General features: G+C 45.3%; 1 protein-coding gene across 26 annotated transcripts in view; it reads left to right on the forward strand.

The window, feature by feature from the left end:
• The window catches only part of Clasp1 (cytoplasmic linker associated protein 1), a 209264-nt gene that overhangs the window by 177004 nt on the left and 8728 nt on the right, over window positions 1–23532 (forward strand). For all 26 annotated transcript variants that reach the window (XM_029477048.1, XM_029477053.1, XM_029477066.1 and 23 more), the window contains 4 exons: window positions 1651–1801; window positions 9052–9295; window positions 11492–11682; window positions 13429–13557. In XM_029477048.1, coding sequence (XP_029332908.1) covers window positions 1651–1801; window positions 9052–9295; window positions 11492–11682; window positions 13429–13557 — 715 coding nt within the window. The remainder of the gene's footprint in view (window positions 1–1650; window positions 1802–9051; window positions 9296–11491; window positions 11683–13428; window positions 13558–23532) is intronic.

Consider the following 23532-nt stretch of genomic DNA (forward strand, 5'->3'; position numbering starts at 1 on the left):
CTACAGATTCAGTGTTACCCTGTCTTGAAATTTCCTGCACCAAACACATTAGTCCATTGCTTTTAAATTTAGCCTCAGGCAAGTTCTTAGGACTAGAGCAGCCAGATTCTTTCCCAAAATATCACAGGACCATTTCTAGCCCCGTCCTAATACTGTTGCCCTCTGAAACCTCTTGACCTGGGCCTCTGCAGTCAACATTGCTCTCAGCACCTGCTGTCTTCTGGGTTCCTACAGGATGGGTCTTCTGAGAGCAGTTAATCACTTCTCTAGCTCAGAGTTACAAAGTCTTCCACACACTAGCATAGCCAGGTTCTTCAGAGCAGTAGCCCGGTCTCTAGTACCAACTTCTGTGGTAACATTCTTCTTTTGCTATGATGGAACACCATGACCAAGGCAGCATCTGGAAGAAGGTTTATTTGGGTTTACAGTTCCTGAGGGTAAGTGTGCATCATGGTGGGAGGCACAAAGTAGCAGACATGGCGGCAGGAAGAGGAAGTGGAGAGCTCACATCTTCAAAAGCAAGGATGATGCAGAGAGAGCTTAGACATACTTCCTCCTGGTACCCACACCCCAAACAGTGCCACCAACTAGGGACCAAGTATTGAGATGTCAGCACCCGTAGGAGACAGTCTCACTTAAACTACTCCAAATGCTTTCTCAAAGCAAGCAGTGTTTAAGCTAAGCTGGTTTTGTTTTGTTTTGTTTTCCAAACTCTCCTTAGTTGATTGTCCCTCCATGCTTTGCTGTCATTCCTGTCTACCCATCCTGGGCTTTTTTTTTTTTTAAATGGCTCAGGAAAGGTGTGGGTGTTTTTTTCTCATGACACTCTGTTGAGCGCCCTTTTCATACATCTAAAGACCACTTGTTGACAAACTGCAGGACACCACAAGGCTGTTCTCCTTTTTTAAAAGTGTTTCTGCTTCATGGTGTATTATTATTAGTGTCTCAAAGGATAGCAGTTAGCATCACTTTTCCATAGAGGACAAGTATTATTTCTAAAAGTGTTTTTGGATGTTCATTCAGGAAGGTGGCTCATCTCTTTAAGATCTACCTTAAAAAAATCTGGTGTTCCCAGCAAGCTCCTGGGTTAGACCACACGGGACTTGGAGCCCCAGGTGCTGTGTGAGGATAGGTCTGATTTTGAATCCCAAGCTGGTGTTTTTTGACATAGGGCCTTGATTGTTTCTCTGGATTGGATTCTGGTGTGCCTGCCCGGCTCTTGTGAAGTGGTTTGCTTTGCTCCTCAGAAGTGTCTAATTCTAGCTTATTTCCATGTGCCTGCTCCGCTAGAGTTTGTACATTTGAGACCAGTAACAACTAAAGTAGCTTTTTTTTCATCTTCAAGATAAGAAAGTTCCTTCCACCATCATCCCTGTGCACATCCAGTCACCTCGTCACTCCTGCGTTCTCTCACCCTCGTGCTTTTGTTCTCTCTGGTCCCCGGGGGCTGGTGTACTGTCTGGGGCTGGCTGTGACATGGAAGATGGCCAGTGGCAGTGCCCTGACAAGAGCTGTCCCCTTTTGTTCCAGTTAACCGAAACCCAAGTATAATTAGTCCTACTCTAAACTATCAATCAGCTAGGCCTGTGTTCTGGTTTTATGCACATACCTCAGTTTTCAAAAGAATACATTTTTTTTTTTAAATTATAGCATGCTGGACTATGATACAGAGAACCTGAACTCTGAAGAAATCTATAGCTCTTTGCGTGGAGTTACAGAAGCCATTGAAAAGTTCAGCTTCCGAAGCCAGGAGGATCTAAATGAGCCAATCAAACGAGATGGCAAGAAGGATTGTGATATTGTGAGTATCCCGGGCCAGGGGATGGCTGGCTAGCAGTTAAGTGGCAGCAACTAGAGACTTTCCCCCACTCAACTCCCTGGAGACAGTGTGTTCTGTTCTGGTGTTAAAATAATAGTAATTTTAAAAGCCTAAGGCAGTTGTAGAACATTTCAGAAGAGTGGTTCTCAGCTTCTGTTCCTTTGTCTTGGGCATGATTTCATATCTGTAATGCCCCTAAAGTACTTGCCACTCAAGCATGACAGCCTGACTCCTCTCCCCAGAACCACATTAAAAAAAAAAAAAGTTTGGTGCGGGTTGGTTGTGGTGAATGAAGTCCCAGCACTCTAGAGGAAGAGGCAGGTGGATGTCTGTGACTTAGAGGCCAGTCCCGTCTCCAGAGTGGGTTCCAGGATGGCTGGAACTACACAGAGAAACCCTACCTGGAAAAACAAAAACAAACTAACTAAAAAGCTTGGCATGCTGGGATGTCTGAAGGCCAACTCCAGGAGCCACGGGTCCTGGAGCAGTGGGTCACCAGAGGCCATCCTGCTTCCCAGATAGTTAACTTACAATTCATAGCTGTAGCAAAGTTAGTTAGGAAGTAGCAAGAAAAATAATCTTAAGGTTGGAGGTCTCCACAATATGAGGAATGTTTTAAAGGGTTGCAGCATTAGGAAGGTTGAGAACCCCTGCACTAGACAGAAAGAAGTTAGCAGTGGGTCCAGCAATCTCCTGGGCACCTGAGTCAGGCTGCTGTGATCTGGTCTGAGAAGGAGAAGGAAGTGAGCAAGCAGGCAGCAGTCTGTTCATAACATCATGGACTTAGCTGTGGGTGGGTGTGGATGGCAGGGCCCAGGGTCAACTGAGCAAACTGATCAGTGGTGTTGGGAGCTTAGGTCAGTGGCTGAGACCAGAGTAGAGACTTGAGAGGCATTGGAATGATGGGAGGGGGGCCAGGGCCGAGGTCATACTTCATATGTTTAACAAGGACAGGAATGCCTTGATGAGAACTGAAAGGAGTAACTTGACAGGAGAGAGTAAAGAAAATGAGGGTTGAGAAACCTCATACTTCCAAGGGCCCCATGACAGAGGGGAAGGAACAGGTGTCAGGGATGCAGGGACAGAGAGAGAGGGGGTTAGAGTGAGACACTAACATACCATACACCCTTCAGTTCCCAGCACCCAAATGAAGCAACTGCCTATAACCCGAGTTCCAGGGGAGCTGATGTCTTCTTTTGTCTCCCAAGGTCTCCTATACATACTTGGTACACATAAACTCACATAGGTGCACACCAACTCACACATACAGAAATTTTAAAAACACAATGTAGTCATCCCTCATTACCTGCAATTCTGCAGTGCCTGAGTCCCCTGTATCCTCAAGTGTACTCAGACTGTCACTAGATGGCATAGCACCTATTAGAACGTTATAACAGAAATGCTATGTGGTTGTTACACCGCCATTTAGTAAACAGTGATAAGAGTAGTTGGCTCATCAAGTAAAAGACAGTGACCTAACGCGACCTAAGTTTGACCCCTGGAACTCACTTGCTGGAGGGAAAGAACCAACTCTCACAAGTTGTCCTCTGACCTCCACATGTGAATGAATAACCCCTCCCCATGGATGGATGGATGGATGGATCCATCTATAGATAGATGTTTTAGTGAAAAGTTATTAGATTTACTGTATGTCTCTGAATGTTCTATGTGCCTCTGTGTGTGTGTATGTGAACTACATGTGTGCCTGGGTCCCACAGAGTTCAGAAGACTGTGTCAGATTCCCTGGAAGTGGAGTCATGAATGCTTATAAGGCACCACATGAATGCTGTGAGCCACTTGGATCCTCTGGAAAAGCAACAAATGCTCTTAACTACTGAGCTATCTCTCTGCCCCCCTCCCCCAACCCCCATTAAAAAAAAAAAAGTTTAAGATCATAGTCTATACACATTTAGTTTGGATACCAGCCTTTTAATGAATATTCTGGTACATATTTGATTGACTCCACTGAGAAGGAGCCCGTGTATATGAAGAGCTGACTGTATTTCAGGGAGGGGCTATTTATTAGACAACATTGCCAGAAGATGACTGACATAGGAGCAAATGGCAGAGGTGGGGCTGGGTGTGGTTCAGCACTAGAGCACTTGCTTAGCATCTTGAGGCCTGGGTTCAATTCCCAGGACCATGTTTGTGCACAGAGATCAGATCACGGTCCAGTGCCCTAAGTACCAATGGCACTGTCCTAGTTTGCTTTTCTGTTGATATGATACATATTAACAAAACAACTTGGGAAGTGGCTAGCTAGGTTTTTGTCGACTTGACATAATCTAGCATCATTAGGGAAGAGGGGACCTCAACTGAGAAAATGCTCTCCCCAGACTGGCCTATGGTACATTTTCTTGATTGCTGATTGATATGGGAAGATCCAACTCACTGTGGGCAATGCCCCCTGTCTTAGTCAGGGTTTCTATTCCTGCACAAACATCATGACCAAGAAGCAAGTTGGGGAGTAAAGGGTTTATTTGGCTTACACTTCCATGCTGCTGTTCATCACCAAAGGAAGTCAGGTCTGGAACTCAAGCAGGTCAGGGAGCAGGAGCTGATGCAGAGGCCATGGAGGGATGTTCTTTACTGGCTTGCCTCCCCTGGCTTGCTCAGCCTACTCCCTTATAGAACCCAAGACTACCAGCCCAGAGAGGGCCCACCCACAAGGGGCCTTTTCCCCTTGATCACTAATTGAGAAAATGCCTTACAGTTGTATCTCATGGAGGCATTTCCTCAACTGAAGCTCCTTTCTCTGTGATAACTCCAGCTGTGTCAAGTTGACACAAAAATAGCCAGTACACCCCCCGCCCCCCACCTGGGCTTATGGCTCTGGATACTCTAAGAAAGCAGGCTAGGTAAGCCTTAGAGAGACAGCCAGTAAGCAGTGTTTCTCTGTGACATCTACTAGTTCCTGTCTCTGTGTTCCTGCCCAGAGTTCCTACCCTGACATCTTTTGGTGACAGAGTGTGACCTGAGAGTTGTAAGCTGAAATATCCCAGGCTGTTTTGGCCATGGTCCTTTCTTACAGTAACAGAAACCCTAATTAAGACAGGGAGGAAAAGGTTTATTTCACCAGCAGCAATGGTTAAGGGAAGCCAAGACAAGAAACTGGAAGCAAAAACTGGAGCAGAGACCACAGATGCCCAGTTTACTGGATTCTTCCCCCATGGCTTGCTTGCTTGCTTTTTATTTTTGTTGTTGTTATTGTTTGTTTTGTTCTGGTTTTTTGTTTGTTTGTTTGTTTTTGTTTCTTGAGAAGGGGTTTCTAGATATAACAGCACTGGCTGTCCTAGAACTCATTCTGTAGACCAGGCTGGCCTCTAACTTAGAGATCCACCCATCTCTGCTTTCTGAATGCTGGGATTAAAGGCATGTACCACCACTGCTCAGCCCCATGACTGTCTTTCACAACCCAGGACTACCTGCTCAGGGTGGCACCACCTCTTCAATCAAATCAAGAAAATGTCTACAGACTTGCCCACAGGCCAATCTAATGGAGCCACTTCCTCAACTGAGGGTCCTTCCTCCCATGTGATGCTAATTGGTGACAAGTTGACAAACACAAACTAGTACAGACACATTTTCAGTTAAGAGCCAGTGTATCTGTTCTTAAACTGCACAGGCAGGCCTAGCTTGCATAGAAGCAATTATCAACCTTTTTCAAAAGGTTGCAGATAATATTGAAACATGCTACTTTGTAGAAAAATATTGTTCTTTTCTTTTGCTGAGCTCTTTACTTAGAATAAATTACTGGTAAAGTTGACACTCACTCTTGTTAAATATAGTCTTATTGACTTCCAGACCATTGCATTCATCTCACAAAGCACCTGCATTGCACTGCTGCATTACAATCTCTCTTACATTCAGTGTCATAATGTCTACAGAAAGGAAACTGGATCAGATGCCTGGTCCCTGAACCTCTGTAATTGCTTAACATTTTTTCCCCAGAATTTTTAACACTGGCATTTCTTGTATGAACCATCACCCATCATCCACTTTATTAAAGCATGAGTAAAAAAAGTTACATATGATCGCCACAGAACTTTATCTATGCATAAATTGCTTATTACAGTGAGGAAAACAGAATGTCAACTGTATGTCTCCTGGAATTCCCATCTTTGCAAAATCTACAGGTAGAGAAGGACAGAGAAATACACATAAAGAAGTAAGATTGGAGGCTGACCAGGTGGCTCAGAGGACAAGAATACTTACTGCTCAGTTCAGTCCCTGAAACACAAAGGTGGGGAGAGAAAGGACTCCGTGAAGTTGTCTTCTGACCGCAACACCATGTGCACACACACACACACATACAGACATGCTCATGCGGGCATATACATACCCACATTATTATTTTTATTAGCATTACTATTATTACTATTACTCTACTATTGCTACTATTACTAATATTAATTTTCTAAAGAAATAGTTCCATTAAAGTGCTTAGAAAATATAGTTTAATTATGTTTTTAATATGTTTTTTAATTTTAACTTTATTTTTATTTTATTTTCCATGTATGAATGTTTTGCCTGTGTGTATGCTTTGCCCCCACAGAGGCCAGGAGAAGCCATTGGGAATCCTCTAGAGCTAGAGTCATGTGTAGTTGTGAGGTACTCATGCTTGCTGGGAACTGAACCTGGGTCTACTGCAAGAGCAGTTCATGTTCTTAACTGCTGAGCCATCTCTCCAGCCCCTTATAAGTTTCTAAGCACTCTTTAGAAGTGACATTTCATTGTAGCCATGCTGTAGTTTTTAAGAGAGTTACAAAGTCACCCATGAATTATCTACTGCTCAGAACACTGCTATTAAGGTATAGCCTACACCCTTTTAGTCTTATTTTGTGCAGGTCTATCTCTATATTACTTATTTCTGTATCTTAAATGTAGTATTAAATCTTATTTGTAGATGTGAATGAGAAATGCATTCTAGATCTTTTATGAAGTATATTAGTTGCAAGTGTGGGTTCACACAGGTATCTGTAGATAGACCAGCATTTACAGTACCACTAGTCACAGTAGCCAAGGTGAATACAAACCCAGTGGGTGTGTGTATAACCCCAGCAGATGCATGGGTAAAGATGTGACAGACAGTGGTCAAAAGGAAAGAGATCTCTGCTGTGCTGTGACCTAGATGAACTTTAAATAATGCCAAGTGAAATCAGCCACACGCAGAGGGCAGGTATTTGCTTGTTTCCTTATATGAGATGCCTAGATAGACAGGTTTGTAGAGAACACAATCAAGGTTTGTGGGGCAGGGGAGTTGTTATCTATTAGGAGTGGGGTTTTGCAGGGATAATGAGAAAGTTTGGGGTATAGATGGTGTTGATGGTTACACAACATAGTGAATGTATTTAATGTCACTGAAGCATGTGATTATAGATGGTTAAAATGATAGGTTATGTGTATTTACCACAACTTTTAAAAGCATGTAAACATAGAATAAGAGTTGTATCTTGTTAGCAGCACAAATACAGTTTTGTGGGAATCTCCAAATACGTTCTGGATTCCTGGAAGTCATGTCTAGATAGGGAAATAGGCTGCCTATTGCCAACCCAGATTTGTCTACATAATACTGTCATGTAGGGGCTGAACAGGCTCCTGTGCCCAAGGTAAAGGCCTGGTACCATGTCTTACTTTCTATTGCTGTGATAGAACACCATGAACAAAGGCGTGGGAGGAAAAGGCTTGTTTCTGCTTACAGTTCCATGGCACAGTCCATTCCTGAAGGAAGACAGGGCAGGAGCTGGTGCAGAGACCATGGAGGATGCTCCTTACTGACTTGTTCTTCATGGTTTGTTCAGCCTGCTTCCTTATGACACCCAGAGGCGCTAGCCCAGGGGTAGCATCACCTACAGTGGGTGAGGCCCTCTCACATTAATCATTGGTTAAGAAAATGTACCACATTGAGAGCTGGAGAGATGGCTCAGAGGTTAAGAGCACTGACTGCTCTTCTAAAGGTCCTGAGTTCAATTCCCAGCAACCACATGGTGGCTCACAGCCATCCGTAATGAGATCTGACTCCCCTTTCTGGAGTGTCTGAAGACAGCAACAGTGTACTTACATGTAATAAATAAATAAATCTTTAAAAAAAAAAGAAAAAGAAAATGTACCACAGGCTTGCCCACAGGCCAGTCTGCTTAGGGTCATTTTCTCAGTTCCCAAATGATTCTATATTGTGTGGAGTTGACATAGAATTAGCCAGTACTGCAAGACTATCGCCATCAAGCCAGAGACCATTGAGAGACAACTGTTAAGACAAACACAGGAGGAAAAACAAAGTTCAGTACAGATCTCCAGAGAATAGAATAGTGAGTGTGCGTGGGAGATAATCCTATGACTCAAGGTTAGAGGTGATTTTGAGATAATCCGGCTTCACCCCCATGATTATCTCAAAATATGTCCAAACCAAGGGACTGATTTGTAGGTGTTCAGAGAGCATTAGGTTCTGGCTTTTGCCATGGGGGTATTATCAAGTTAACTTTTGAGAAGCCCCTGCTGATGGCATTGGAGCCAGAAGCCACGGAAGTCTGAAGCAGGCTTCTTAGGAATGGACAGTGAAGGATGCACCCTGCGATATCCAAGGGGCTCTTTAGACTACATGGTAGTGATGCTTCAGAAAACTCATGAGTACAGTGAGTCATCAAATAAACAAAGAAAACCAGGCTTAGTATATAAGCAGATGGAGGAATGTTCTATTTGGATAGAAATCGCAATAGCATGGAGCTGGGGAAATGGCCCCATGCATAAGAATACTTGCTGTTCTTCCAGATTTGGTTCCCAACACCCATATCAGGCAACTCACAATTACCTGTAACTCTAAGTCCAGGGAGCAACACCCTCTTCTGGCCTCCATGAACGCTCGCGCTCTCTCTCTCTCTCTCTCCTCTCTCAAAAAGTTTTAAATAAAATTAAATACCAATAGCTGTTCTTTTGTCATCAGCTAGCTTGCAAATGGAAATCTCTGACCCCCTCTAAGAAATTTCTAAGCATCAAAGAAAAAGAGTGGGTTGGGCATGGTAGTACAGACCTTTAATTCCAGCACTTGGGTGACTCTGTGGACCTGAGTTCAAGGCCAGCCAGGACTATATAGTAAGACCCTGTGAAAGAAAGAGAAGGGGAGGAAGAGAGAGGAAAAGGTGAGAGAGACATGAAGAAAGAGGAGGGAGGGAAGGAAGGGTAGAAATGAACAGGTGTGGGAGAAGGTTCTAGATTGACTTTGTGTTGTGTTCTAGGTTTCCCGAGATGGGGGAGCAGCCTCACCTGCCACCGAGGGCCGGGGAGGTAGTGAGATAGAAGGAGGCAGGATGGCTTTGGACAACAAGACCTCCCTGCTCAACACGCAGCCTCCACGTGCCTTTCCGGGGCCAAGAGCACGGGAATACAACCCGTATCCCTACTCTGACACCATCAACACCTATGACAAGACGGCTCTGAAGGAAGCAGTGTTTGACGATGACATGGAGCAGCTCCGAGATGGTCTGTCTTCTTGCCTCCCTACCCACCCCCCCTTTTTTATGCCAGCTAGACTTCTCATTCTGTCATCCCAGCCCTGCGTACTTATCAAACACAAATAGAAATACGGGGCCTTTCCTGGTCCTCTATTTGCTCAAAACTGCTTATTGAGTTCCTGATGTGTAATTAGGCCTAGGAAGGCCCCTGTGAGCAGAAGCCTATGTGGGCTTGCCCTCTGTATGCCTACAGTCTGTCCATGGAGGCTCTGCTACTGGGACTTTGCTGAAATGCTACCTGAGTGGAGTGATTGACCAGGGCGTGCAAATGGGGCATCTTATGCTTGCTCTCTGTAAAGGCCCTGGCCCACACTGTCCCAGCTTAGTCATGAAGGTGAAGTACCACGATAAGGCTTCCTTCTTCCTCAGGGTGCTCCCAGTCTGCCATGCGGTCCCAGACGTTGGAGGCAGGGATCTGACAGTACTTAGTTGCCTTAAATTATGCTCAGCACTAAGCTAAGAACCATTAACTCCTGAGATCAGAGGTGCTTTTTCTCATTTTACAGGTTACAAAGTAGATTCAGAAAGATGAAGATATTTGCTCAAAATATAACATAGGGATGTGTCTGGGATTTTCTGTGAGTTTCACGTCAAGACCTGTATCCAGGGACAGAGAATGTGGCTCAGGGATTGAGTTGTGCTTAGCACTGTAAGGTCCTGGATTCAATCTCCAGGACCAAAGCTAAACCTAAGATCAGTGTCCATCAGTGAGTGAGCTGCAGGTGACCACATATTGGCTTGATGATGTTTGTCCAGCAACTTAAGGTTTTCTTCCTCCACCTCACTCATTCTATTCACTTGCTTTGTTCTAGTGCAACTCCTCGTGATTTTTCTTTCACATTGTACATCTGTTTTACTTGAATAGAGTTTGAATGGAGAATTAAGTGAATCAGAATTCTAAATAATTAACACCTGCCTGAACACTTTCTGTAAGCATGAAATGCTTGGCTTGTCCAGCCAGGAAGGGAGCAAGGAAAGCAAGGCCCACGTCCGCGATGCTGGGTTACAGAGTGAGCACACTGTAGAGGAGCTGCTCTGTTCAAGACCCAAAGGGAATAAAGGAACTGATACTATGGAGTTCTGGACTAGAAGACAGTCCTCCAGATGTCTAGAACTGAAGAGGCCTCAGGGTCAGAAATACTCCTAGAACTGTCTTTTCCCTGGATTTGCCACATGCTGGTCCCTGGAATGAGTCTGGAGTGGCCAGTGTTCATTGCGCTTTCTGCCAGAAGTGGATGATTTCTTTCATTTGCTTGTGGAGTTGCTTCACCACTTCCTTCTCCATTCTTGATCTTGACCAGAGATTAGAATGTCATTTGTTTTTATCCACTACCATGTAAGGAAAAGGAGAAAGGTGGAGTAGCAAGAAAGAATAAGAAGCTGTCCATGTTTTGAGCATCCTTATATCCTTGCCCCCTGATCTCAGAAGCTAAAGAAATATGCAAATATGCCTCAAGAGAGCACTTGTGATGGCTGGTCTCCACTGTTGGTTCCCCATGCTCCCTGTTTAAAGTTGAGTTTTCACAATTGAGGCCTCTTAAATGAATATAGACAGGGAAAAAGGTGCCTCTGAGCCATTAGAAAGAGTTCAAACCCCTGCTGGCAACAGTGCTAGTGGAGGTGAGCAAGCTTTTCAGTCTTGCAAAGTCTAGATGCCTTGATTGGCATCGATTACTATGTTGATTCCAAGGTGTGCACATCCAAGAATGGAGCAGATGTTAGGCAATATAATCGTGACAGTCTTGAGGGAATATGTGGATGGATGTGAGAATGGAAGGGCCTTGGGAGAAGGTTTGCACTGGAATGGGCCTCCTACAGGCAAGAGGCTCTCCACTGGTTAGAGACTGTGGTAGTAGGAGAAAGTTTAGGAAAAGATGAGTCTCAAGTATTTGACTTCTTTTTTTTTTTTTCTCTTTTAATCTCTATGTAAAAATTGAAAGGGAAAAATGGTAAGGAGGGGAGGACTCAGAGGACACTGTGACATAGATTCCTGGCACTCTGTCCTCTCAGCATGGTGAGAATGTTGGAGGTGCACAATGGGAGGCTGGCAGCCATGCAGGGCAGAGGAGGAGGGGAAAGCATAGCAGCTCTCTCTCAGTGGTAGGAAAGAGCATGCCAGGAGCCCTGTGGCCAACATCTGAGGTACCACTGTGTGTCTCCCCAGTGCCCATTGACCACTCGGACCTGGTGGCTGACTTGCTGAAAGAGCTATCTAACCACAACGAGCGTGTGGAGGAGCGGAAGGGCGCACTGCTGGAGCTGCTCAAGATCACCAGGGAGGACAGCCTGGGCGTGTGGGAGGAGCACTTCAAGACCATCCTGCTGCTGCTGCTGGAAACTCTCGGAGACAAAGACGTAGGCACTTCCACAGCCCCTTCCACATGGTGGTGGTGTGATGTCTTTCCTGATCAGGGTTGACCAGCTTTCCTTTGTGGGTTATGTGCCTGGCTTATACCAAATCGAGTATTCATCCGGGTTCCACATAGTTCCAGAGCACTCACTAGCCTACACCAGCCACACCAGCTCACATGTGCAGCCAATGAAACAAACACCTTCCTGAACCTACATACTGTAATACAGAAATTTCCCAAATTAGTGTAGAAGGCGATCTTCCAGAGTGCATCTTCACAACTTTCACTTTTATTTCATGTGAAATAAAGAAATTCAGATGTTTATTTTTTTTAATTTTTAAACTAATTTATTCAATTGTGTGTGTGTGCGCGCATATGTGGACACATACACACACAGATCAGAGGACAATTTGCAAGAGTCACTTTTTGCCTGTGAGTTTTGGGGATTAATCTTAGGTCATTGAATTCAGTGGCAAGCGCCTTTCCCACTAAGCCTTCTTGCCTACCCAGAGGGTATATTTTTTTAAAGGCCTTATTGTGTGCTGCCTTTCAGGAAATTTCATTTGGTTCACCCTGTGCCTGTGTTAGAGTTAATGTTAGCAGGGCAAATGACAGGTTCCAAAACTGTATTAATAGTTATAAAACCAAGCCTTCATTCTGGGACATTTGAATGTCACAGAAGGCTTTGAAGCATGCCTGGGCCGTGACTATTCCTGATTCTCAGTAGCTCACATTGGTGGAAGTGGGTACAGGTGAGGAAGGTCTATTGTGGGTGGCCTATGTGAAGCAGGCCACCAACACAGAATCAAAGGGACAACTGGGATGAAGCATCTTAAGTTGGGTCCACTTTCCACATTGGTTTTGTATGGCCCAGCAGAAACAGCTAGAGCACAGGGCTGGGAGGTGTTCCGAGAAGCTAGCACAGTGAGAGGTCATAGGCCAGACCCAGGGTCACAGTGGTAGCGACTGATGGCAGCAGGAAGCGGGGACGAAGGCAGCAGTGAATGCTGCCTGCCCCGGAATTGCTTTCTCACTCTTGGGATTAAAGATGGGGTTTAGGGATAAGTAAAGATAGTGAACAAAGGGCCCACACCATCTGTTCTTCAAAGTACTGTCTGTGGAGGCAGTTACACTTGGCTGGGCTCCGGGGGGCGATGGGATGATGTCATGCGGAGGGCAGGTGCTTTATGTGTGAGTTTGCACAGTGCACAGTTGAGTGACAAGGAATCAGGATGTGCTTCTTGGCTCTGTTTGCAGTAAACTCTGCTCTCTTCTTGAGATTAGGCGTCTGTTTGAAATGGCTTTCCTCCAGACACATGACTGAAGAGCTTGAAGCCTGTTGTATGGGTGACCTCATCACCCAGAAGGTCAGGAACAAACACGGGTCTCCAGCTGACCTCAGAGAGCTCACAGCTTGGCAGGCCTGTCCATGAAAGGATCGGGTGCTTTGGCCTCATCTCTGTGTTTGTTTTACATAAGGATGACTCAGGAAACCATGCTTCAGGAAGTCTAGAAAGGACAGGGACTGACCATGAACTAGGTGTTCCATCTTCACTTGATCTGCTGCATGGGGCTCATTCTAGAGAAACCCAGGCCAGCCTCTCCAGATGCTGGGTCCTGAAGATGTCACCATGCATCAGTGCCTGTTCTCTTGGAGTTGACTGTCCAGCGAGCCCATGTTGAGTAGACTTGTGGTCCTTGCATTCTGTGGGCCACTATTAAGTGACATTTCTTTTCCTCTCACACCTAGCATTCCATTCGAGCTCTGGCACTGAGAGTTTTACGGGAGATTCTGAGAAACCAGCCAGCAAGATTCAAAAACTATGCAGAACTGACGATCATGAAGACTCTGGAAGCCCACAAAGACTCCCACAAGGAGGTGAGCTAGCCCTGGTGGCCAAGTGCCAGCAGGACTGGGTGGAAGAATGCAGAACCCAAAATGAAATTTCATGCTTATGAGTCTTTTCCTTTTAACTTGGCTTGGGTTGTTTGAGTAAAATTCCTACTGCTGACATTAGAGCTGAGAAACCACACACCTAAAATGCTCACAAAATGCACTTGTGGTTCCCAGGTCCCAGCACCTCTGCAGTCACTGGCCAGTCGCTTGCTGATATGTTGAACCTCTGTGGCTCCCTACTCTGGAGAGGTTAGGTGTGTACAGAATGTAAGGAGCTGTCCTCAAAAAGTGACTCCAGGGCTGGAGACATGGTTTACTTACTTAATGAAGTCCCTGCTACACAAGCATGAAGACCTAATTGATTTCCAGAACCCCATTAAAAAGCCAGTGACAACAGTACTGGATAAGAAGAAATAAGCATATCCATAGGATTGCTAGCCTACTGAGCAAACCGAGCAAATGAGACCCTCTCTCAAAGCAGGGAGGGAGGGAGAGAGAGAGAGAGAGAGAGAGAGAGAGAGAGAGAGGAGACACAGGGAGGGCAGGAAAGAAGAAAGAAGGATGGATGGACAAGATGGGAGTAGGGAAGGAGGAAAAAAATTTAAGAGGAAAAAGATGGACAGCTGCAGAGCAGTGGCACCAGAGATTGACCAGCATGCATGCACATATGCATGAACAAGTCTAGTAACAACCTCCATTAACAGGTACTCTGGAAACCAGATGGTAGATTTAGAACTGCAGCAATCTCAAGATGGCAAGTGGGTATGACCTCACTGAGCCATTGCCGCTTGTGTGGTGTGGGCTTATGAGTAGAGCAGTTCTTCCATCTGCAGAGAATGACACCCTGAGGGTAGTGTTTCTCCTGGCCATGGTTTTGGCTGCTTGGGCAGTTACTGCTTTGACCTCCTCAGATTGTCATTGGAGGAAGGGTCTCTGTCTCTCCCCGCTAGATCCATACAGCACAGAGCACATAGACTCTAGGACCATTTCCAACTAGTGACTGGGTCTCTAAAATCTGGCCTGGTGGCATGATGGTGACACTCATGTTTGAACAGAAGGCTTTCCACATACAGCAACTCAGGCTAAATATAATCAACTTCATTGTTCCCAGATAGGGAAGGAAGGACCAAAAAAAGCCTGCCCAGTAGTTCATAGCAGAGTAGGTGTGGACTAGGTCTTGGGTCTCTTGTGGGACAAGCTATCTTGCACCAACTTTGATTTTTAAATAACTTATCCTTAGTGAGAGTCAATGATGAAATATTGAAGTGAAATTGGTGCTGTTTTAGATCTAGGATTCAGGTATGTCCAACAAGCAGTTTGAACCTCAGGGTGGCCATAAATGAAATCCAACACACTAGATCGATCTCTCTCTCTCTCTCTCTCTCTCTCTCTCTCTCTCTCTCCCTCTCCCTCTCCGTCTCTCTCTCTACCTCCTCCTCTTGTTCTTCCTTCTTGTTCTCCCTCTCCCCCTCTCCTTCCCTACCTCTGTCTATGTGTGTATGTGTCTATGTATCTTTCTCTGTGTCTCTTATTCTCTGTGATTTTTTTTATTATACTTTGTCTTATGTATGCACATGTGTATGTGTGTACAATGGGAGATAGAAGACAGTTTACTGGAAATCAGTTCTTTCCTTCCATCATGTAGAATCCAATAGTCAGACCAGACTCAGACCAGCAAGCTTCAGCAAACTTCACCTTTACCTCTGGACTCCCACTTTAAAAACAAAAAATTCAATTGTGTAGGGCTCATGTATGCATTTTGTAGATAACAGTATTAAATATGGAAATGTCAGAAGGCTACACACACCTGACAAAATACAAGCTTGGCATGAGATTAAAATGAAGGAAAGAGGCTAAAGAGATGCCTCTACGTTAGAGAACCAGCTGCTTATCCACAAGACTCAGCTTGGATTCCCAGCACCAGTACAGCAGCTCACAACCATCTGTCATTCCTGTCCCAGGGGATCTCGCATCCTCTTTTTGACCTCTGAGGGCACTAGGCATGGCATGGTGCACATACGTATGTGCAGACAAAATACCACACACATAGTTTTTATTATTGTGAAATTTCTAGTTAACTAAGCTAAGGTGATGTTTCAGCACTTACTATCCAGCTGGAACCTGTCTCTATAAGTTGGGCATCCCAATATTAAAAACCTTTACAGTGTACTCTTAAATATAAGTTAAAATTTACTACTTTTTTCTTGAGTAATGCTTTAGAAAATATGAGATTCTCTTATATAGCCCAGGAGAGGAGTGAAAAAAGTCTCCTGCTTCACCTATTTCTCAGTACTCTGTCAGCATGGGGATCTTGTAACCAGAGGTCCCATACTACTATCACAGTGACCTGAGGATGCCAACGGGACATAGTGTTCTGAGGTACTGTGTTGGCAGGCCCTCTGCTTTGCATGTCTGGGCTCACCTTGACTATGCCCTTGCCACTTCCTCCTGCAACCTCTGGCTGTCACATGGTTGAGGAGCAGCTCCAGCCCCTGTACATTTAGATTTGGAGTTTGAAAATTCTTCAAGTCTTTCTTTCGTGTGTGTGTGTGTGTGTGTGTGTGTGTGTGTGTGTGTACTTATGTATGTGTATTTGTACGTGTGTATGTGTGCACATGGAGTCAAGAAGTCACCCTTGGATGTTCTTCAAGTATTGTTCCTCTTTTATTTTGAGACGGAATCTCTCAGTGGCCTGGAACTTGACAAGTAGCTGAGGCTGGTTGGCCAGAGCAGAGAGCCCCATAGAGCCACCTGTCTCCACCTCCCCAGTTCTGGTACTAAGTGTCAGCACTCCTGGCTTTTGAATTCTTAGTGAGTGTGTGTAGGCATGCTCATGCCGCTGATACATGAGGGTGGGGTCAGAGGACAATTTCAGGAGTCAGGTCTCTCCTTCCAGTTAGGGCATCGGGATTGCACGGGAAGTGCTTTCACTGTGTGAGCCATCTTGCCAGCGCATGCCTTTCATCTTTTTTTAAATGTAGATTCTGAACATTAAACTTAAATCCTTGTGAGAGGCTTTAGCAACTGAGCCCTCTCTCTTGTTTTAACCAACCTGTCCCCTCCCCTGCTCTGATTCCTAGGGAAGAATATTTAGCTGCGCATGCAGTTCATGTGGCTATGGTAAAGGTATCATGTTTCTCTAGTCTTAGTACATTTTCCTGTGGTTATATTCAGTACATATGACCCAGACTAGCTTAGATGGGATCCATTTAGGCCCAGTTTCTATGTCTATCACCCAAAGACAATGTCTGTTTTTATGAGTGATTACCACTTGTAGGTATGCTTGTTCCAGGGGCTTCTCTTAAGGTGTGGCTTGACATTTCCCAATGGAACCCAGGCCTAGTGGGAGATGAAGAGCATGAGTCCAGGCTGACTCACAGGACTACTCTACAAGACCAGAACACCAGCCATCTTCCCTGCCCGACTCTGACTTCTCGAAACCCGACATTTAGAAACTGAAAGACGGGGCTGGTGAGATGGCTCAGTGGGTAAGAGCACCCGACTGCTCTTCCAAAGGTCCAGAGTTCAAATCCCAGCAACCACATGGTGGCTCACAACCATCTGTAATGAGATCTGACTCCCTCTTCTGGTGTGTCTGAAGACAGCTACAGTGTACTTACATATAATAAATAAATAAATCTTAAAAAAAAAAAAAAAAAAAAAAGAAACTGAAAGACATCTTAAAGGTTTCTAGAGGACCAAAGAATCAGTGGACCCTCACTGCATGAGGACCTCAGTGAAGCAGGGTTAATCACATGCATGTGCTCCCAGTGCCCCTATGGCAAGACGGGAGACAGAGGCAGGAGAATCTCTGTAAGCTCACAAGCCAGTGAGGTTATCTTACACAACCGCAAAGTGTAGGAGAAACCCTGGTGCAAACAAGGTAGGAGACAGGAATGACGCCTGAAAGTTGTCCTCTTGAGTTCCTCAGGTTCATGTGACACACACGACAGGAATTCTCTCTCTCTCTCTCTCTCTCTCTCTCTCTCTCTCTCTCTCTCTCACTCACACACGCACACACACACGCACACACACATATACCTACAAATACACAGCTGGGTGTGTAGGGTAGGCAGAGGGGGGAGAGAGAAATAGTTTACAGGGGCAGTGCTGTAGAGATGGCTCAGCAGTTAAAAACTTTCTCAGCATCCACACAACCATGAGTAGTTCCAGTTGCAGAAGTGGCCTCCCCTGGCTTTCTGAGAACACTGCATGCATATGGCACATATATGTGCATGCAGGCAAAACACTCATATAGATTCTGAACATTAAACTTAAAAAATTTAAGAGTTTTAAAAAGCTACAATTCAAAATTGGAAAGGTGGGACTGGTGGCAAGATGGCTGGTTTCCTTATCCATGAGCCAAAGTCAGCTGCTGTAGATTCTTTCCAAAAGAGCAGTGCATGCAGAACATGCTTCTGACCCATTGAAAACGTTGCCTGCAGGCAGTAACCGTCCATAAATGGCAACCTGCAGAGACTGACAGGTAGCCTTAGACCCCAGCCGAAAGCTTTGTTTTTGAAAGCTGGTATTTGTCATCATAGACATAGTCCTTTCATAGTTCCAATCTGAGGAAGTGAGCCTCTGCCAGGGCCTCACTGTCTGTTTAGTATGTAATGTTGCATTTCACATCTGTAGCACTCATGAAGTTTCTGCATGTCGTGTTAGGGTTTGCTTCAGCAAACATCTTAAAGGGCTAAGCTTGATATGGTGGCCTTTGTGATAACTTCATTCATGTGAACTCTCTTCTTCTTTTATATCTTTAGACTGATAGAGTTAGGGCTGATAGAGAATCTCTCCTTTGATCAGAGAACTGGCAGCAGGGCATGCATCAGAGGCTGTGTGAGGTATGAGAAGACTGGAAACCAGAGTCTCAGTAGAGAGTCTCAGTAAAGCCCGCTGTTCCCTCCTTCCCCCAGGGTCCACTCACATACAACCTGCATATACAGGGCTGATTGTGAATGCAGGTATAAACTTGGCAGTTTCTATATATAGCCAGGTGGGCTTTGTCTCCCAAGGGCCAGCCCCAGCTCTAGTTCTGGAAGCGGAATTGGCCAATCATTTTATTTTATTTTATTTTATTGGGGGCAGGGGATGTTTCACATTAGTCAATGTTTGTTTCTATTTACATACTTACAGAGTAAAATGTTGGCTAGGCAGAGTGGTTCATACATGCAATCTCAGTTGCCAGGAGTTGGAGGCAGGGGGATCACTTGAGCCCCAAAATTCAAGGCCAGCCTAGGCAAAATGGCATGACCCTGCTTCTTTAAAAAGTATATACAGAACCAAGGCTCTCCCTGCAGTCTGCCAGCTTCGGGTTAGTATCCTGGACTCACGTGGAGGAAGGAGAGAACTAACTTGTCCTTGGACTTCCACACACCATGGCACCATGGCATGTACCCACAAAAGAGGGCAGAGAGACAAGAAATTAAAAAAATAGTCATGTCACAGTAATGTCACCAAACATTTCTAGTTGCAAACCATAAACATCAGAATCCGGTTTTAGATGGCATGACTTATTTGAGGAAATTGAATTCTTAGCTAAATAATAACTTTTTTCTCTAGAGATTTTGTTTTTAACTCTTTTCCAGTTAAATTTTATATTTTATGACTTCAAGGAGTCAGAGAAGCAAAATGAGACAGAGCAAAGTTGCTTGACAACAGAAAGGGGAGCTTCCTGGTACTGGCTGGCTGGCCTTCCCGAGCAGTAGGGTATGTTTGATCAGTCCTTGTAACAGATACTGTGGGCAGAGTAAGCTTGTTCCTGATAGGGTATCCTCCTTCAGGTGCCAATTAACATTCTCAGCCGGCCCTATCTCCACAGCCTGTGCTCAGGAATGACCCTCTGCACCCTGCTGGCATCAGAGCAACCCAGGAACCTACAACTCATTACACCTCTGTGGACCTTGCTTTTTCTTATCTGGTCGCCCCAGGCTACCAGAGTAGAGGGTTATCTGTGTCTTCTAGTTCCAGGGTAATAGCCTCAATATTAAGTGGCTACTGAGTAACAAACCTAAATCCTCAAAGATGCTAAATCTCTAGTTTCCCATGGGCCCAATCTTAGGATTTGACCAGAAGCCCTGTTTCCTTTGGAAATTCTTGCTTTTTTAATAAACAGACAAAATCAGAAGCCTAGATAGCATCATTGTGTAGTTCCTAGTTGTCGAGACAGCAACTGCTGGGACACAGACTTCTCTAATGACTGTTTTATCACTGTGTAAGCCACGTGGGAGGAGGACACAACAGCCTTCAAGTCTGTAGTGTGTGAGTTCATTACAGCAAAGATCACTGTATGGTTCCTAGCAAGGAGCACTAAGAACTTGGAGCTGGCTGGAAAGATTGGGTTAGACAGCCAGGACAGCAAGGTGAACAGGAGAAAGAAAACTGGCTGAGAGCCGGTGCAGCATGGAGTGGGATGGGCGGGCATAGAAGGTACCCAGGTTGAAGCCCACTGCAGGGGAATGCAGGGGCTCACCAAGTCAGGGAGCCAGTGCAGTTGCCATCCTAGTGGGCCAAGCCCAGTGTCCTTCCTGTGGATGGTACTACCGCTCCCGCTGCTACTGTTGAGGGGCAGAATAAGTTGGTACTGGTAAGTTGACCCTGAGAGCCATGCCACCTGCCCCTTAGCTGACACCTGGCCTTAAGCTGTGCAGCTCTGGAAGGCAGCTGCTTTGGATGGCAGAGCTTTACCTTGGAGGCAGAAGATTGGTTTGCACAGAGCTCACAGGCTGTGGCCAGACATGTCTCTGAGGCTTCCTGATGTCTAGGAGTGTTACAGGTGTCCTTCCCTGTGGTATTCATATTGGTGAGGTGAGGTGAGGTGGCTATGTCCCCTTCACCTTCTCCTGTTGAAGAAAGTATGCTAACTTAAAATAGAAGAAAAGGTATTAATTTCTTTATTTACTTTGTGTGTGACACACATAACACAATACAGTAAATGTAATTGAACTGCATTTCATTGACTGATCCAAGAGGCCATTTAAATTCAACTTAAAAAAAAAAAAAAAAAAACCTCTATCTAAATTATTGTAAAAATGACTTGTATCCCTGGGGTGCTGCCTGCTTTCAGTTTGTTGTGTGTGTGCTTTCTGTGGCTAGGCCAGCATCGGCATTGGACTGGAAAGCACTGTGATTTTTTTAGAGATGGACAGTGGACTTAGGAATGCGAGATTACTCCATAGCTCAGCACCTCTATAGGGTTGGGCCTATATCTGCCACTCCCCACCCCACCCTCCTAGAGCCCCTCCCACTCTTCACAGTTTGCCCCTGCCATCCCCAATCTACCCAATGAGTAGGTCAGTCTCTTGTTTGTGTGTGTGTGTGTGTGTGTGTGTGTGTGTGTGTGTGATGCATGCTGCAGTGACTCCACAGAGCTCAGAGGACAATGTAGGGAACAGTTCTCTCTCCCAAGTAGATACCAGGGAGTAAACATGGATCCTCAAGCTTGGCAGTAACGCACTCACTGGCCAGGGCTGCACAGGTCTTGGCTTCCCTTCTGAGCAGTTTTGAAGCCCCTATCAGTAGGTGTGCTTTTTTTTTTTTTTCTTCAGAGAAAAATGCTCATCAGGTTCGGATGAGTGATAAGATTTTATAAACCAAAACAACTCTCCACCCAGTCCTTCTTATAATTTCCCTGATGGGAACAACAACCACAGACATGGGAAGAGTTTACCTCAGCATCTGCTGACTGAGGGAACAGAACCAGGCCAGAGCAGCCTCAGGAGCCAGAGCTTTCCTAGTCTCTCCCATTTCCACTCTAAGTCCCAGCTCCTGGCTATGTTGTTTTGGGACATTACTCTTTCATTATAGTTTGTTGTTGCTGATTATTATTATAGACAAGTTTTCTCTGTGTATCCTTGGCTGACTTGGAATTCCCTGTTGTAGAGCAGGCTAGTCTGAAACTCAGAGAAATTTGCCTGCCTCTGCCTCTAGGAGTGCTGGGATTAAAGACATTTGTAACCACACCCAGCTCCCTTGTTATTCTACTGTACACAAGACTCCTTGTCTGCTGTATTTGTTGACACCTTTCTGGCAAGTTCCAGAAGGTGGCATCAGCATGTCTTTAGCTTCCAAATAATCCAGGAGCTAAGCTTCAGGTGCCTGGGAGGTGCTCTTGGGTTCTAGCCATCATTGTTTTTGGATGCCTGCTATCTATATATCTATCTTTCTCTCTCTCTCTCTCTCTCTTTCTTTATTTCTTTCTTTTTTCTTTTTTTTTTTTTTTTTTGTAATGCATCCAGTTCTGCTGCATCTGAGACAGAGCCAAATCAAACTTAGTGCACTCCAAACACGCAGTCCAAATGTCAAGAACTTCTATGCCCTAAAATTAAGAAACCTAATCTTTATGCAAACACTCATCAGTATTTTGAGTCATGATCACATTTCCTTAAAAAGCTGGGTGTGCAGGAAGATCAAGAGATCAAGACCAGCATGGGCCACAGAGCTAGCTCCTCATTGCACAAACATCTGTGAAACAACTACATGTGTCAGTTACCTTTTTCTAGCGAAACACTTCCATCCTTAACAGTGAAGAGAAAGTTTCGTTTCTAACCAGACAGAAACAAAATCAGAATATAGATGGAGTCTGTCCACTGAGAAGTCAGCTGTAACCCTAATGGGGGGCTCTATATGCCCCCCCTTTTAAAACACCTACAGCACCAACAGCCTCTTTGTCTACTGAGAAACTACCTTTCTGTCCTTCTGTTGCCTGTGTTTGCTTTTGCTCTCTGTTTGCTTACATTATAACCTTGCTTCTTATGTTACAGAGAACACAGGGCAGAACCTAAAGTTTACCCTGATACAGGCAGCCTGCCAAAGCCAGGTTTTGGCATATGGAGGGAAGTCAGAACACTACCTTCTCTGCCAAACCAGTGCCTGTCCTGGCGAGCTTTCTGTCACCCCGGGGGAAAGAGAGGCCTTCAATGGCTCATCCTCGTGTGCAGTCCCTGGCAGTTGCTGTCCAGTTTCCAGAAGCCCAGTGTACCCTGTTGTTGAAGTGCTTCGTGCCCACACCTTCTAGAATGTCTTGGGACATCTGGATGTCCCAAGATGCTACTGCTGGAGCGAGATTCACTTCAGCAGAGCTGAAAGGGTGTGCTCCCAGCATCTCACAGCACAGTGATTCACTTGAACCTGCTCAGGGGGAAGGGAGCATGGGCGTCTTCTCACTGTGAGATGCCTGAGGATGTGGCTTCTCTTGAGGCTAACTGGCAGAGGCTGGGGCCTGACTCTGTCTTCAAGTCTGTTTGTTCTAATCTGCCCCTGGTGAGATCTTCAGTTCTAGTTGCCACACATCAGTGCACTTAGATCAACCACATCTAAGTCTAAATCACTGTTTCTGGGCTGGTGATGTAACTGATGGTTGAGCGCTTCTTGGGCATGTATGAAGGCCCAGGTTCAGTCCTCCAAACCAGCACTGCAGCAACAACAAAGACAACACCGTGGCTGCAGTCAGTCCCACATCGTTCCCTCCAGTGTCCCGTGGCAGCTGGGCATGGTGAATTTTTGAAACACTGAACTAGTGTCTTCACAGCAGCCTTGCTGCTGGGCCAAGTTGAAAAGAAAGGCCAGTTTCCCACCATAGGCCTTGCTGTGTGCACATCTAGCCCAGCTCTCCCCAGCAAGCTCTTGCACTATAGCCTTAAAGCAACCCATGGGTAGAGAAGGAAACTGAGGGATGATGGGAACCCTCCCCCTTTCCCCTTTTCAGACAACTGGTTGCTAGGGAAATAACCTGGGACTAATCTTTTTCCAAAGAACTAATTTATTATGTTTGGTATATAGCCTAAGATGTATTACCTTATTATATAGTTCGTGTGTGTGTGTGAGAGTTATATGTTGGTGGCATGTGTGCCACGATGCACTTGTAGTAGAGATCAAAGGACAGCTCTGAGGAGTCAGTTCTTGCCCTCCACTGGATTGAATTCAGGTCATTATTCTTAGCAGTTGGCTCTTTTA

Source organism: Mus caroli, chromosome 1 (assembly GCF_900094665.2).
Source record: "Mus caroli chromosome 1, CAROLI_EIJ_v1.1, whole genome shotgun sequence".
Lineage (NCBI taxonomy): Eukaryota > Metazoa > Chordata > Mammalia > Rodentia > Muridae > Mus > Mus caroli.